The sequence below is a fragment of the Mirounga angustirostris genome, unplaced genomic scaffold, assembly GCF_029215605.1.
Source record: "Mirounga angustirostris isolate CCGP_5_RB_7025 unplaced genomic scaffold, mMirAng1.0.hap1 SCAF_10, whole genome shotgun sequence".
Classification (NCBI taxonomy): Eukaryota; Metazoa; Chordata; class Mammalia; order Carnivora; family Phocidae; genus Mirounga; species Mirounga angustirostris.
Window position 1 is genome coordinate 116,304,589 of NW_026991718.1, and position 14,044 is coordinate 116,318,632.

The 14,044-nt window shown below is 53.3% G+C and overlaps 1 protein-coding gene across 3 annotated transcripts in view; it reads right to left on the bottom strand.

Moving 5' to 3' along the window:
• The window catches only part of MTCL2 (microtubule crosslinking factor 2), a 67,698-nt gene that overhangs the window by 35,381 nt on the left and 18,273 nt on the right, over positions 1-14,044 (bottom strand). For all 3 annotated transcript variants that reach the window (XM_054510088.2, XM_064573136.1, XM_045885727.3), the window contains exons 2-3: positions 12,985-13,209; positions 7,142-7,300 (exon numbers count right to left, since the gene is read on the bottom strand). In XM_054510088.2, the coding sequence (XP_054366063.2) occupies positions 7,142-7,300; positions 12,985-13,209 (384 nt within the window). The remainder of the gene's footprint in view (positions 1-7,141; positions 7,301-12,984; positions 13,210-14,044) is intronic.

The following is a 14,044-nucleotide window of genomic DNA, read 5'->3' on the forward strand; positions in this document are numbered from 1 at the left end:
AGATACAAACCAACTTGCTAACCATGGGTTAAGCTGAGTCAGGAGCAGAATTGAGGGGGGTGGTTAAGAGAGGCTTCCCTCTTCTTTTTTATGTAGGGTTATTATTTCTATTATTTTGTGGATAACACATTCACATTGTTCAAACTTCAAAACCACAAAAATGGGGGAAGGGGGGCCAAGTGGGGGAAGGGGAGTGAGACACCTAGGCTTTCAGTTATGGAATGAATAGGTCTCAGGGATGAAAGGTACAGCACAGGGAATACAGTCAATAGGGTTGCCTGGAGAGAGATGGTAGCTACACTTACGGTGAGCACAGCATAATGTGTAGACTTGTTGAATCACTATGTCGTACACCTGAAATCAATGTCACGTTGTGTGTCAACTACACTTCAAAAAAAAAAAAAAATCACAAAAAGGAATACAGTGAACCCAAGTCCCCAGTTTTCCTGCCGAGACAAACCAATACACCTGGAGTCTGACATACGCATCCTTAGTGGTAGGCTGGGCCTGCACTGATGTGCTTTTGTAGTGATATTTTTGCTTCACTGAGCTTCTGTTAGGGGAAAAAAAATGCATATAGACCTATACATTTCAATACGTGTGTGCATATAAATAGAAAAATGTATTGGAAGTATACGCCCCTCCCAAATAATAATTTGATAATTACTCAGAGTAACTTCCTCTGAAAACTGGATTACAGGTGAATTTTTCCTCCTTATCACTTACTTGTATTTTTTTCTATTAGTCTTCCTCTATTAAGCCTATATATAACCTGTCGGGTGGAGGGGGAAAATCATAGTGAGATGTTTTTTTTTTCATTCTTTTTTTTTTAAAGATTTTATTTATTTATTCATGAGAGACAGAGAGAGAGAGAGAGAGAAGCGGGCTCCCAAGGAGCAGGGAGCCCGATGCGGGACTCGATCCCAGGACTCTGGGATCATGACCTGAGCCGAAGGCAGACGCTTAACCATCTGAGCCACCCAGGCGCCCCATAGTGAGATGTTTTTAATATACTTTCCCAAGAAAAGTCACTGGACACCTTTCCAACCGGCAGAGAGGAAGCTCTGAGAGCCATGAACTTCCCCGGGAAGGGAGGGCAGTAGGCAGCGAAGAGGGGCCAGAGCAGCAAACCCTTTCAGGACCAGAGTAACTCCAGCCTTTTCTGGTTGGAACTGACCCCCCCCGCATTCTAGTTGTTGTCTGGGACCGCCCTGCGCTGTCCCCCCATCTAAGCCATTTGGGCTCCCACACCACCCTTCAGCTCTGGAGGGAAAACAAGGCAGGCTCACAGAGCACAAAGACCTCCTCCCCTCTGCAGGACAGCAGCTGGCTAGGCGGCCTGGGGGGCTGCGGTGCCCCTCCAGGGAGCCAGGGCCTGTCAGAGCCCCTTGGTAGAGCCCCCAGGGGCAGATGTTCTGGCCCCAGGCCTCAGGAGAGTGGGAAGGGAGGGGCAGGGCAGGGCGGTCCCAGACACCAACAAGAATGCCGGTTGCTAAGTGCCAGACCCCAAGGGCACATTCTTTGGCCTGGCACACATCAGGGGCTTCCCCACCTACCAGCAACTCACAAGGCCACCTTTGAGCAGCCAGGGTGGCGCCTCTAAGCATCCTTGGTCTAACAGCTCCTAGTAGGAGCAGGAGCTATGGCCTCCCTTGTCCTTCCCTAGGAGACTGGTAGATCGTGTCCCCCGCACCTCCAGCGCGCACAGAGATGCTGCCTGAGCACAGCTCTGCAGGGGCCCCCTGCGCTCAAACACCTTCCCTGCTTCCGTCCTGCCAGGAAACAAAGACCAACCTTCAAGGAATAGAATGAACCTGCTGCCAAAACAGCCGGGCAAAGTCTCACCAAATATGGAGGGGATGTTTGAAAGGGTCTCACTGAAAACACAGCCTGTGCTGTGTGTCCAAAATTTACTCTAGAGGGGACCTGGGATGGGGGTGCGTCTCGAAGACTGAGGCATTCTTCCTCCAGAGCAGCTGAAGCAGCTAGAGCCGAGTGACCCGGGCTAAGGGGAGATCATCTGGGGGGAGGAAGCAAAGACTGGTTTATTATTTTTTTTAAAGATTTTATTTATTTATTTGACAGAGAGAGACACAGCGAGAGAGGGAACACAAGCAGGGGGAGTGGGAGAGGGAGAAGCAGGCTCCACGCAGAGCAGGGAGCCCGATGCAGGACTCGATCCTAGGACCCTGGGATCATGACCTGAGCCAAAGGCAGTCGCCTAACCGACTGAGCCACCCAGGCGCCCACAAAGACTGGTTTAGACGTGAGCCCCAAATCAGAAGTCACTGGGGCACACACTGACAATTGCAGGCATGACTTGCGATGTAAATGCTCCTTCCACGGGCAAGAGGCAGCCTGACACGGATCGCGCCTTGCTAAGCACTTCACCTGCTTGTCTCTGAGAAGCAGGGATTCGTATTCCTGTCTTATAAGTGAACAAACTGAGCCCTGGAACAGTTACACGATTTGCCCAGTAGCACAGTCATTGGCAAGTGAGCGGCAAGGCCAGCATTCAAACTCAGGCCCGTGTGACTCCAGATTCGAGTTTCCCCTAAACCACACAAACCACAGCCCGGCTGCATCAGATGACACCACCAGCAGAACCAAGATTCGAACCTGGGTGATCTGATGCCAAGGTCGGCACCCTGCCTACCCCACCGGAGTGGGAATCAGGACAAGAAGCCCGCGCTAGAGACGGAGGGACTCACTCCCTGACGTGAGCAGCCCCTTTGGAGGTTCTGAAAACACAGCAGGGCCCTAGGGAGGTACCTGGATAGGGTGAAGAGGGTGGGGCGGCACCTAAGAGTCGGGGTGACTTTGGGAGATAGAGAGTCCTGGGTTAGAATCCCATCTTTGTCTTTCCCCAGTTCCATCTCTATGCAGCAGTCCACTCCTTGGTATACACCCAAGAGAACTGAACACAGATGAACATCCAAAACCTGTATGCAAATGTACCCAGCAGCATCACTCAGACTAGTCAGAAGGTGGAAACAACCCAAATGTCCATCAACTGATGAGTGGACGAACAAAATGTCTATCCACACAATGGATTATTATTTGACCATTAAAAGGAATGAAGTACTGGGCCGCCTGGGTGGCTCAGTTGTTAAGCGTCTGCCTTCGGCTCGGGTCATGATCCCAGGGTCCTGGGATCGAGTCCCACATCGGGCTCCCTGCTCAGCAGGAAGCCTGCTTCTCCCTCTCCCTGACACTCGCGCTCTCTCTCTCTGACAAATAAATAAAATCTTTTCAAAAAATTTTTTAAAAAAAGTAATGAGTACTGACACATGCTTCAACATAGATGAACCTTGAAAACCTGATGCTGTGTGAAAGAAGCCAGTCACAAAAAAATCACATATTGCACGATTCCATTTGTATGAAATGTCCAGAATAGGCAAATCCACAGAGAAAGAGTGTAGATTAGCAGTTGCCAGGGGCTGGAGGGCAGGGGGAATGGGGAGTGACTGCTAACAGGTACGGGGTTTCTTTCAGGGACAATGGAAATAGTCTAGATTTAGATCATGGTGATGGACGTACAACACTATGAATATATTAAAAACCATTACATTTGACATTTTAACATGGTGACTTTAATAGGATGTGAATTATATCACAATTAAAATACTGTCGAGAAGCGTACCACCTATAAAATGAGGATAACAACACTAGGCATGTTGGGAGGCTGTTGGTTTCACAGCACGAGGAGGTATACCAAATGCTTGGTGTGGTGCCTGGTACAGAGCCAGCACTCAGACCCAGCAGCTATATTCTAATACATCACGTCAACACTCATGTTGGCTTTCTGCCTAAAACACAAGAACGGGGGACTGATACTGGACGAGGGGGAGGCTGGTGTTACGATTCTTGAACTGCAGCCCAGCTGCCCAACAGAACCACCGCAGAGGGCAGCTGGGGCTGGCCACCCTCCCTTCTCTACAGTGAAGAGCAATCGCCATGGCAACCACATCAGCTCAGGCCAGGGGCTCCTGTTCCCAGCTGGGTGACAGGATCGCCACAGCAACCTGTCAGGATGGCAAAGGCAGATCTGGATGATGGGACTCCGGCAGCTCTGGCAGAACTGCTAAGGGATCCTCATCTCCAAGGAAACGATGTCAGGAAGGAGGAGGGGGAGAAGGCGATCAGCAAAGAAATACAGGGCCACACCTCCTTGCCCGGATCCTGAGACACCAAGGGGCATGCCAGGGAGGGCCAGACCTGCCTTGCTGACATCGCCTTCCTAGGGGAAGTGAACTAGTGTTTCTTGAGCACCTACTGTGTGCCTGGCACCACAAAGGGCTGTATACATGCTTGACTACATTTCAAATTTCACAAATAAACCCGCCACCAAAACCCACCTAACTACAGCATTCATTAAAAGAATACAAAGCAAAGTCATTTCCCCCATGCTATTCCCATCTCTCACTCCTTAGTTCAGTGGATTTTCCTCCACACCTTTGCTATACATTTGCACATATACATGCCCCAAAACCAGCCTGTTCTGTATGCCTTTTCAAAATAATTAGTGGGATTGCACGATACATATACATATATATGTGTGTGTGTGTGTGTGTATGTATCTCTCTTTCTTTTCCTATTAGAGATCTTTCAGCATCAGTATTTATATATCTACCTCATTCTTTTTTTTTTTTTTTTAAAGATTTTATTTATTTATTTGACAGAGAGAGAGATAGCGAGAGCAGAAACACAAGCAGGGGGAGTGGGAGAGGGAGAAGCAGGCTTCCTGCCGAGCAGGGAGCCTGATGTGGGACTTGACCCCAGGACCCTGGGATCATGACCTGAGCCGAAGGCAGACGCTTAACGACTGAGCCACCCAGGCGCCCCCTTATTCTTTTTTTTAACTGTGCTAAAGTATACATAACATGAAATTTACCATTTCTAGTCACTTTCAAGTATATATTTCAGTGGCATTAGGTGCATTCACTTTGTCAAACAACCACTATTCATCTCCAGAACTTTTTTATTATCCTAAACTGAAACTCTATACCCACTGAATACCAATTCCCCACTCCCTCCTCTCTCCAGGACCTGGCTACCTCTGCCCTGCTTTCTGTCTCTGTGAATTTGGACTACCCTAAGTATGTCCTCTACGTGGAACCATATACTACTGGTCCATTGGGGGCTGGCTTATTTCACTTAGCATCATGTCTTCAAGGTTCATCCATGGTGCAGCATGTGTCAGAATTTCATTCCTTCTCAAAGCTTACCAAGAGTCCACTGTATATATATATATACATTGATGGATATTTGGGTTGCTTCTACCTTTTGCCTATTATGAATAATGCTGCTTGGAACAGAGGGGTACAAATATCTGTTCATGTCCCTGCTTTCCATTCCTTGGGGCATAAATCCCAAAGTGGAACTCCTGGCTCATATAATAATTGCATGTTTAATTTGTTCAGGAATTGCCATACTACTTTATTCTTTTTAACTTCTTCATAGTTTTCTATGGTTACCCAAGCTTATAAACAACCTCGTGAGCTGGGTACTGTTATTATCCCGATGTCACAGATGAAGAAACGGAGACTTAGAGGGGACACGGCTTTGGGATCTCAGCCACATCTCTGCCAAGAAAGGGGGGATGAAGTCAGGCAAGCTGTCCCCCTCTGGGCCTCAGTTTCCTCTCCTTTACAATAGAAACATGCTGAGTTTGAGGCACCTGGGTGGCTCAGTCGGTTAAGTGTCTGACTCTTGATTTGGGCTTGGGTCATAATCTCAGGGTACTAAGATTGAGCTCCGCATGTGTTCAGTGAGGAGTCTGCTTCTCTCCCTGTCCCTCTGCCCCTCCCCCTGCTCATGCACACTCTCTCTCTCTCAATTAAATAAATTAATCTTTAAAGAACAAAAAAGAAACATGCTAAGCTTTAAGGCACTCTCTGAAACTGTCTCCCCTTTCCACTATCAAGGGTGGCAACAATGAGATGTGTGAAGACAGCCCCCTGTGCCGCGGGCCAGGCCACAGGGGTGGGGGGGGGTTGGCAGGAGGCTGCCTGAGAGAGGGGGCCTCCCACCCAGCCCTGGAGCAGAGCAGGGCCCCATGGCAGCCCTTAGCAGCAAATGCCCCCTGTCTCTACACTGAGAAGCCATTGGCACGTCACACCAACATGCCCAGGAGGAAGGGCAGCCGGAGGACTGTTCTGGCTTCAGGGCTGTGGTGTCTCAGGCCTGGAACACTGGCACGCCTGCCCTCGGGGAAGGTGAGGAATGCCCTAGAACAATGTGCAATCCTAGGATACCCTCGTGAGCAGCCAGATAGCTGAGGTCCAGCTGTGCCTCTGTGGTCAGAAGCCACCCGGGGCTGGCTGGAACACAGACCCCTGAATTCTGGAGGATTCCAGCCCCTAGGGGTCACCTAGGCTGACGGCTTTCAAGAGGCATTCTGCGAGCCCACTGGGCCCTGTGTGACCTTGAGGACATCCCTCCTTCTCTCAGGGGCTGTTTCCTCATCCATAAAATGGGTATAATCACAACCTCACTGGGCCTTTATGGAAATTGTTGAGGTAAAGTGTCTAGCACGGTACCTAACATGCTGCACTCCCAACACATAGCAGAAGGCAAGTGGAAGGACTCATATGAGCAAAGACAAGCTAGTGCCTGGGGGCCACATTCAGGAAGCGTCTAACGTCCTAAAATCTGTGTGTTGAGAGGCTGGCCAGAGGCTGGCCAGAGGCCCGGCCCCAGCACTGCCTTCACACCAAATGCAGCCCTTAAAGCATGTGCACACAAGTTATCCCAGCCAGTCCTCACAACACTCAGGGCATCACTGTCCCGTTCTGTAGGTGAGGAAACCGAGGCAGAGGGCCCGGCCCCACGCTGGATACCGTGGAATGCTTCCTTAGTTAATCCTCCCACGGTGGCGGTTCTTTGGTGGATGACTGTCTCCTTCACTGGCCTGTGGGCTCCTTGAGGACGGGAACCAGTGTCTTCCACTCACCACTCTGTCCTCAGGGTCGGCATTCAGAGTACACAGTGGTGCTCAGGACATGTGTGCTGTGGGGGTGAACACGTGACAAAGACAGCTCCACCAGGGACGCATAACCGTGCAGACACAGCAGTTCAGAGCCCTGGCGCACGGCCCCCTGCCCCGGCCTGGCCCTGCCTGGGACGGAGGGGCCCTCACCTCTCTCGGCCGTTCCAGCTCCGTCTGCAGCACCTGCTTGGCCAGCTCGGTCTCGATGAGCCGCTGCCGAAGCTCCTCGTTCTCCTCCTCCAGCCGCGCCCGTTTCTTCTCCACCGCCTCGAGCTCCTTATGCAGCCGCACGGAGATGTCCTTAGAGACCTGAGCAAGGGGGGTGATGAGCAGGGAACCCCACCTGCCCCCCGCTTTGGCTGCAGAGCAACCCCCCAGCAGACAGTGTTTCTCACCACCCCTACTTAGATGAGGAAACCGAGGCACAGAGAAGTCAGTAGAGGGTACGGGGTCACACAGCCAGGAAACAGCAGAAGCAAAACCCAAACCCAGGCACCCCGTGCTCCCAATGTCTACATCACAGTTCAGTCCCCAGGAAGCTGGAAAGGCCCTGCCTGTTCTTCGCAAGGCCTTTTCAATTATCCAGCGCAGTCAGTGTTTCCAATTCTCACAAGAGCCTGAGGCAGGGCCAGAAGCTCATTTTAAAGGGAGGGAAGTGAGCTGGCGTGGAAACCAGAGCAAGACGGGCAGCCCCAGAGCCATCTGAATCCCACTGCTGCCAGTGACCAGCACGGGATCCTGGGCAAACCATCTCCCGACTCTGTGCCTCAGTCTCCTTAACTGCAAAATGGATGCAATAATAGCAGCAACCTCATGGGCCCCGCAGGAGGACCGAATCAGCTATGGCACAAAAAGCCTGGGCCCTGGGCCAGCACAGTTGAGTGCCGGGGGAGTGGTCATGCCGAAGTTCAGAGAGGGGCCTGACTTGCTGGAGGTCATGGTGTGACCCTGAGGCTGGTTTTCAATTGTCTGGGACATAGAACATGCTCTAAATGACAAAGGCTGGGCGCGTGTCCAAGTCATCCGTACAGAAAGGAACTAACAGAGCTGCAAACGTCAATCCTGGTGCCAGGGCTCTGCAGCAGAGCACCCCATTTCCTCGAGGACACCCTGGGGGTCAAAGGCCAGGAAAGGGGAGCCTCTGGGGATGCGGAAGGCCCTTCTGAGCTGGTAAATCACAACTATCATTTGTTGACTACCTACCGTGTGCCAGATTCATTTACCCCAATTCTGTCTGAGGCTCACAGCCTAAGTGACCTGACTCGGGGTCATGCCTAGCCAGGGGGACCCGAGCTGGGGGGAGCCCCTGGGATTTGCCCGAGAGGCCAACGTGGTCAGGGGCTCTGGAGGGGTCCGAGGGCTTTGCCCACAAGAGGTATGTGAGGGGCAGACAGCCCAACACCCCATGCCTGCCAGTCTCGGAAATGGCCATGGCACCTCCTCCACGCCGGAAGGGAAGAGGGCCCTCCCTGGCTCTTCCCTCTGCCTGGGCCCAGGCCCAGCTCGGCATGGACCCGTTGGCAGTATGAGAGGCAGGCCAGGAAAAACAACGGCCAGAAAGGGAATTCGGCGCTGCCTCCCCCACCGTCTGTTGCCCACTGCCGCTCTCTGCCTCTGAGGATCCCCAAGGACAGCCGGGATCTATCCCCCATCCACAAACCCCTCAATAGCAGAACAAGGACTTGGCAGGCAGGGAGAGCTAGACTGAGTATGACTCCAGCGCTCTCTGTGTGGACACCCACGACAAGTTTATTGACACATTCGAAGTCTCGGTGTGGTCACTGGTAAGTGGAATGGAGACAGCCCACTCCCAGGAGCCACCGTGAGGAACACATGACGTAGTCCCTGGGCTGGTGGTTGGAACATCAAGAAATACAACTTTTTAATGCACTGCCAGGATCACTGCTTCACCTCTGTGCACTGGTTTTACTGGACTGGGCCTCACTCTTGAGTTTGGGGTCAAGGATTTTGCTGGAAGGGTTCAGCCCCAGGCTCTTGGCTGTGGTCTCCAGGTTGGCTATTAAGTCACCCAGAAAGTCCCTGCCCTGATCAATACTCCATTCATTCATTCATTTATTTGTTCATCCTGTTGAGACCGTGGGGCAGGAGCGGTGGGGCACAGAGATGAAGGCCCCAGACCATGCCTGGGCTCCTTCACCTCCCTGTGTCCCAGTAGCAGCGCATGGTCTGGCACATGCTAGTGCCCAGGAAATGCTGGTCGGAGAACAAACAAATCCAAGGTTCCAAAAAGGGAAAAGAGAGGGAGGTGAAGGGGCGAATGCCTGAAATATGGGGAGATGCACCTCTCCTAACTTGACGAGGGGGATGCTCCCCTCAACCAGCACCCCACCCACCGTCCAGGGAGAGCTGTGTCCCTGACTGACGTGAGGGCTTCTCTCCTAACTGCGCTCCCACTTGGGGCCAGCTCCTCTCCATCTGAGGGGTCGCTCCATCCCCACCATGGCCTCGACCTGGTAGGCAACACTCCCCCTCAAGAAGTCATGATCCGTGGATTCCTGGGTCCTCTTGGGTTCATAAATGACTCTATTGATTTCATCCCTTCCATGAGTCCCCAGGCTCCTTCCACCCCATTCTCCATAGGATCGCCTTCCCCATTTGTCCCCCACCCCCAAGGGTTGCTATGTCAAGAAAGCCCAACCCCAGGCAGCTTATAGGATTGCAGTGGGAACAAAAGAGCCCTTAATTTCAGATCCCACAGAACCCTGTGCCCCCTTTAGAGGAAGAGCACGGTAGCCTGGAGGGCAGGAGTCTGGTGGCCTCCGCCCGTCCCTTCCTCTTTCTCAGTCGCCCTGGGTGCTCTTGCCTCTCATGGGTGACTTACAGAATCGGCTCTCACTTCCTGACACCACATGCCTTTCATCCCCTCGAGAAAGGCTTTGTTATTTCCATTCTGAGGTACAGAAAGGAAAGGTCACTTGCCCAAGGGCACACGGCTAGGAAGCTACAGAAACAAGGTCTGAAATCAGGTGGGTCAACTCTAGAGTCCTGCTCTCAACCTGACCCTGTTGTTGGCCCGAAGCCTGAAGACATTATGTTAATATCGGTACTAAAAGTATTAATAATAAGCCCAGCAGAGGGTTCACGGTGTCACATGCTCACAGGGCCCCACCTGCTTGTCTCATTTCATCATCTTACGATCCTCCCAACTACTCCCAGGGCAGGGGGGCTGAGATACTCCGGGAGGTGAAGCAGCTGCAGCTTCTGGACACCAGGGCAAATCCCCAAAGCACAAACAATGCGTTCAGCCATGAGGTCACTGTTTACAGCACTGAGGCCTGGCTCCTGCCAAATGCAACCAGCAGCCTCCAGGCCACGGTCCCCCTCACATCAGACCTCTCAGCCTCCCTGTCACTGTCACTGAATCCTCAGGGAGGGGGAACGGGAGGTGGGGCCTGGGAATCTGCACTGTGGACAAGTCCTCCAGGGGATTCTTATCTACGCAGGCAGGCTGAGATTCTGGCCTCCCCTTCTCTGCCCTTGCCCTACGAGTGCCTTCTAGGATCTTCTGAACAGTAACACTGCAACCAACATTTGCTCCTTTGCCGGGTGAACACCCGGTGCCGGATTTTGTGGCCAGCACTCTCTTTACATGAGCCATTTCGTTTTATCCTCGCAAAAATCTCTCTAGGTAGAATCTAGTTTTATCTCCCTTTTCCACAAGGGGTGTGAAGCAGCTTTCCGAAGGTCACGCACCAAGCAAGTGGGAGAGCAGGTCTCTGCACCGCCACCACCCTGCCCTCCTCATGTATGTTCCCACTGAGGCTCTGTGGGGCCTGCAGGCTGTGAGGACCACAGACAGTGAGAGAGCCTGGGGGAGAGGGATACCAAGGTGTTACTCATGGCGCCCTCACCAATAACCTACCTGCTCGACAAAACCACTGGAACTGCAAAAGCCCTATAGATTTGGCTGCTCTCAGCCCCATATTTAACAGAAGGGGAAACTGAGGCCCCAAGAGGCGGCCCAAGCCAGTCCCAGGGTGGGCCAAGGAGCTGGCAGAGCAAGTCAGAGAGTCCCCAGGGATACCCAGCTCTGAGGTCCCCTCCCCAGCTGGGCCCATCAAGCCCCCCCAGGAGACACCACAATTCTGAGAACCCCCAAAGTGACTGAGAACAAGTCCAGCACGTGGGAAGGATGTGGTGGCCAGAGGCATCCAGCCCGGGCCTGCAGGGATGAGCTCAGCGCTCCAGCTGCAGGGGCGGGGAGAAGAGGGGGAGAAGGGGGCAAGGTGGACGCTGATTGGCTAGTTCAAATCCCAACAGAAGGGGCGGCTTCCCTGCCCCGGGAGCCGAGAGAGACCCCCTCCGACATGCACACCAGCTGCTCTGGCTCCTCCCACCAAGGCGATGGCTAGCCGGCCCAGTCGGTCCTCCCCCCCCCGCCCCCCAATCTCTCTAAGGCTGACTCTTTGGTGTCCCGGCCCCAAAGCCCCAGCCACCCAGGCCCCAACTCTGCTTCGTCTGAGCTTCTCCAGCTCTTCCCCACCCCAAGCCCTGTCCATCCAGTGCCTGGAGTTGGAGTATCTGTGCAACCACCTATCCCGGGGGCTGCCAGTCAGGTAGCTTTGGCCTGGGAGACACACCCCTTCTGAGCTCAGTTTCCTCATCTGCACAGCCGACCTGTAATCCCAACTGCGCCCCCGCAAAGACAATGGGAAATGCGAGCCTGCCTGTGGCCGGCTGGCACTCAGGGTTTACCTCCCGGCCCTTACAGAGAGGCTCTCTCCCCGCCCCGGCATTCCTCCTCCCCAGTCCCGGCTCAGGCCCTCTTCTCCCTCAGGCCTGGGTTCAGAAGTCACCACTGCAGGAAGAGCCCCTAGGGCCCCCAGGCTGCATCCCCACCCCCAGCTCCTACACCCCCTGCTCACACTGGGCTGAGTTCTGAGAGCCGGGGACTGGGCACACAGACAGGCAGGGGTCAGCTCTTCCTGGAGGGCCCTCCTGCCAGCCTCCAGCCCATCAGCAGGGAGGGAGGCCAGGCCAGGCACAGGAGGCTGATAAGCCTGCACTGTAACCACTACACACTGAGTGTCATGTGACCTTGGACAGGTAGGTCCTTCCTTTCTCTGAGCCTCACTTTCCTCATCCAGAAAATGGGACTAATAACAGCGAACATTTTTGAGGGTTTACAGTGACATCTTACCTGTATTATCTCTTCTAACCCTCAGAGAACCTCGCTGCTGTGACACCCATTTTACAGGTGAAGAAACTGAAACTTAGGTGACTTGCTCAAAATCTCAAAATTAGGGCACTTTGGAGTCCAGATTTAAACCAGCCCTATCCAACTCCAGGCCTTCACTACGCTCCTTAGCACAATAAAGAAACCTCCACAGGGGCGCCTGGGTGGCTCAGCCCCCTTAAGCCTCCAACTCTTGATCTCAGCTCAGCTCTTGATCTCAGGGTTGTGAGTTCAAGCCCTGCATTGGGCTCCACGCTGGGCGTGGAGCCTACTTAAAAATAAGATAAAATAAAAAAATTTTTAAAAACCCCAAGAACCTGGGGCGCCTGGGTGGCTCAGCCATTAAGTGTCTGCCTTCGGCTCAGGTCATGATCCCAGGGTCCTGGGATCGAGCCCCACATCGGGCTCCCTGCTCAGCGGGAAGCCTGCTTCTCCCTCTCCCACTCCCCCTGCTTGTGTTCCCTCTCTCGCTGTGTCTCTCTCTGTCAAATAAATAAATAAAATCTTAAAAAATAAAAAAATAAAAATAAATAAAAATAAAAACCCCAAGAACCCTCCCCAGACGGTGCATGAACAACTCAGAGCCCGGCATGTGGTTGACACTCAGAGTGGCTGCTTTGAGTAGGATTCATATTTATGATATTACCTTGAGGCACCCCTGTCAGTTCGCCAGGGATCCCCACTTTACAGATGAGGAAGCTGAGGCCCAGAGAGGTGGAGTAACTTGCTCAAGGACACACAAGGAGCAAGCTGACCTGGGCTCGACCGGGGCTTGGCGGGGAGGCCTGGTGCTTACCTTGACGTCCTGCTCCAGCCCACGGATGAGCTCCCCATCCACCTGGCCCGTCTGCGCGGCTCGGAGGCTGCGGCGCTCGGCCTTGCGCAGACGGTACTGCAGAATGCGGCAGGTCTTGCTGGCCTGGTCCAGCTGCTGCCGCAGCTCCTGCAGCTGGTACACATCCTCCTCCATGTAGACGTCCCGCATCTCCAGCATCTCGGCCCGAAGCTCCTCGATCTCGTCCTGCAGGGGGACGGGGCGGTCAGGTCACCACCGGGCCCCGTGGCGGTGGCCTGAGGCCTGAATGCAGGCCACACCCAACACTCTCCTAGGCTGAATAACGGCCCCCCAAAGACATCCGTGTCCTCGTTCTCAGAACCTGTGAATATGTTACCTTACACGGCAAAAGGGACTTTGTGAAGGAGATGAAGGTAAGGATCCCAAGATTGGGAGATGTTCCTGTATTCTATCTGGGCAGCCCAACGTAATGACATGGGTTCTTGTAAGAGGGAGGCAAGAGGATCAAAGTAGGATGTGACGTGACAGAGCAGAGGTCAGAGGGACATGCGCTGAAGATGGAGGACGGGTCACGAAGCGGAGAATACAGGCCGCGTCCAGAAGCTGGAAAAGGGAGTAGATCCTCCCCCAGAGCCCCGCCATGTGGCCTCACCAACATAGCCCTGCCAACACCTCGATTTTCAGACTTCGAACCTCCAGAATGTTAAGATAATAATCTGGGATTGTTTGAAGCTACTCGATTTGCGGTGATTTGTCGCAGGAGCAATAGGGAAACTAACCGCTCTGGGGAAGCAGGACAGGCTCATTCAACAAGCATTCATGGGCACCAACTCTGTGCCAGGCCCCGTGCCAAGCACGGGGGGTGGGAAGGGACAGTACTGACCAAGACTGACGGGGCCCCTTCTGTATCTTCTGCACGGAGCCCCAGATCTCACTAGGGAGACACATGATAAACCAACAAATTAAAAAATCCAAATAAATGGCGAGAAACAAAAACCCCCACACCTAGGTAACATGCTACAGCACTGGGGAAAGGCTGTGTCCCAGGGCATGGTTGGGG